A 2,410-nucleotide genomic window follows, 5' to 3' on the forward strand; every position below is an offset into this window, starting at 1 on the left:
TAGTTGAAACGTTGGGGTTTGGGGTTGGTACAAAGGAAAATCGCAATAAAATCACAATTTTGTTGAAAAATAATCGCAATTTAGATTTTTGCAAATGCAATTAATTGCCTAGCCCTAATTATAACTACTACTCTTTGTTTTTTCTTTATTTGTCCACAGTCAAACTTATCTGAAGAGCGGAGCTCTGTTGGGGGTCTGCAGCAGTCCATTCCTGCAGGGATGAAGCTTGAGGCGATGATGGAGCAGCTGCAGAGGCATCAGGGAGCTAAACTGGAGATGAACCTGCAGGAGAAGCATCTTCTTCAAGCTCAGTTTCTCTTGGCTCAGCAGGCTGCTGCAGCAAGAGCGTCTGGCTCCAGGCCGGACTCCCTGCTGTTTGGGAAAGCAGATGCAGAGATTCCCCCAGCCACCCAATACGGCCACAGCAACCCTCAGACCAAGACGGTGCCAAAGCAGGAGGACGAGGAGTGGGATGGAGAAGAGCAGGAGATGTTGGAGCCTGAGGAAGGGGTTGAATTAGAGGAAGAGGAAGAGGAGAAGAAGGTTTCAGGCTTCCAGCCTTATTCCACATCCCTGCCGGCTGCTGTGGAGCAAACGTCTCAGCCTCCAGCGGTAAAAGAGGAGAGGGAGGAGAAGAATCTGTCTTCTCCTGTGGGTCAAACCACCTATACACCCCCCACCAGCCTCGCCGACTGGGGATACGAGGAGCTCTTCAAACAGGTACACTGTATTTGCTTTAATGTTAGTGCAAATGTCTTTATATTTCTTGCTTAAACATTTTTAAGAGGGAAAAGCAACATCTGCTGTTTTTAGTTTGGGCTCGCTCCGTCTCTCGTTATTAATAATTGACTTCCTCAGGCTGAGAGTCGGGCTGTTCTGTCCCATAAAGAGGACAGATCATGTCCCCTTTGGCAGGACGCCTGAGCTTCGATGGCGTTTAATTACTGACCAGACCACAGATCGTCTGCCTTTCCTCACCTTGTGCCTCCGTCAGTTTAAAAGAAAAAAAAGCTGCCCCTTAATTCCAAACACTGGATTAAATGTTCTTGGCTTCGGTCCAGTTCAAGCGGCGTGACGACGCCGGGTCAGACCCAAAGAGGGCGGGGGGAGGGGGGCACAAATGAGAGCAGAAGATTAATGGAACAGCCTCAGGTGTGAACTTCTTAATGATGACGCCTCGGGCGTTTACTGCTGTCTGAGTGGGATTTATTTCAGATATTAGACGAGTCAACAATCCAAAAGCGATGATTATGCTTCCCAGATGTCTTGATCTTTTGAGAAAGAAGGCTTTTCTTCTCCTCTCATTGGCTTTTCTCTGCATGTTCTCCATGAAAGGCCCCGTGTCAATATAACATCATGATTAATGAGGCTGGTGGGCGGAGGGACAGCTGGGTTAGTGACTCTCAGCAGGAAAACAGCCACTTATGTTTTCCTGCTTTAATTTTACCAGAGCAGAACATTCTATTGGTCAAATACGACCCCTGGTTTGAGCTTTTTGATTTCTTTTAGCTTCAGAGGCAGAAGACTGACAGATGTGCGACAGGTTTTTGGGGGAAGATGTGGGGTTTTTCCATCAAAACATGTTCATAACCTCTGATATCCATTAAACTCCTGCTGTTGGTTCATAATGTGTTTATAGAGGGAAAAAAGGAGCACAGTTCTTAGTTTTATGGTTATTAAAAGATTTAGAGTTCGACCTCTCAAATGATACAATCTCTATTCTTTAATAAAATTTACCAACGGTGATAAATAAGCTTTAGATTATTTACTCAAGGACAAAGTTTATTAATTTATTACAAACCAGCTGAAATGGAATATTAAAAAAATGTTATTTAAAAGGAAAGAAATTAAATTAACTGCACACGTCAAACATTTAAGGAAAGTCCTCTGTTTAAAAAAAAAAGTAAACAAACTATTTGTTTTTAGTCACTTTCAAGATTTGCTTTGTTATAAATACCGATTATAGTTTATTTTATCGACCATTTTATCCACTTTTACTACCTATCAAAGCAATATTCTGCATTCTTGCATCTAAACAATTACATGTTGTTTTTCTTGTTTATTCATTTTTTCAAGACAATACAATTTCCCTGTAAATGCAAAAAAAAAAATAAATAAAAAATACTGTAGATCCAAATGACAAAAAAAAAAATCTATACATTAATTTTCATCACCAGAGATTGGAATCATCCAAATTTTTGAGTGTTTGACATAATGTTGACATTTTCTGAGCCAAATCAACTTTGTCTAAGCAGCATCATTTGAAATCATAAAAAAAAAAAAATTTTGTATTTTTAAAGGAATATGCATTTGCAGCTCAGATGGTGAAGAAAAGCTCAGAAGTCCAGAAGAGGATTAGGGCCACTGAAAAAATAAAAAAAGTTTACTGATTTATTTTTTTTTTTTTTCA

General features: G+C 40.4%; 1 protein-coding gene across 1 annotated transcript in view; it reads left to right on the forward strand.

The window, feature by feature from the left end:
* Nucleotides 1-2,410, forward strand: part of arid3b (AT-rich interaction domain 3B) — a 43,084-nt gene that overhangs the window by 4,208 nt on the left and 36,466 nt on the right. Inside the window, exon 2 of the mRNA XM_015393509.1 lies at nt 160-720. Coding sequence (XP_015248995.1) covers nt 160-720 — 561 coding nt within the window. The remainder of the gene's footprint in view (nt 1-159; nt 721-2,410) is intronic.

This window comes from Cyprinodon variegatus, unplaced genomic scaffold (genome assembly GCF_000732505.1).
Source record: "Cyprinodon variegatus isolate N-32 unplaced genomic scaffold, C_variegatus-1.0 Scaffold645, whole genome shotgun sequence".
Lineage (NCBI taxonomy): Eukaryota > Metazoa > Chordata > Actinopteri > Cyprinodontiformes > Cyprinodontidae > Cyprinodon > Cyprinodon variegatus.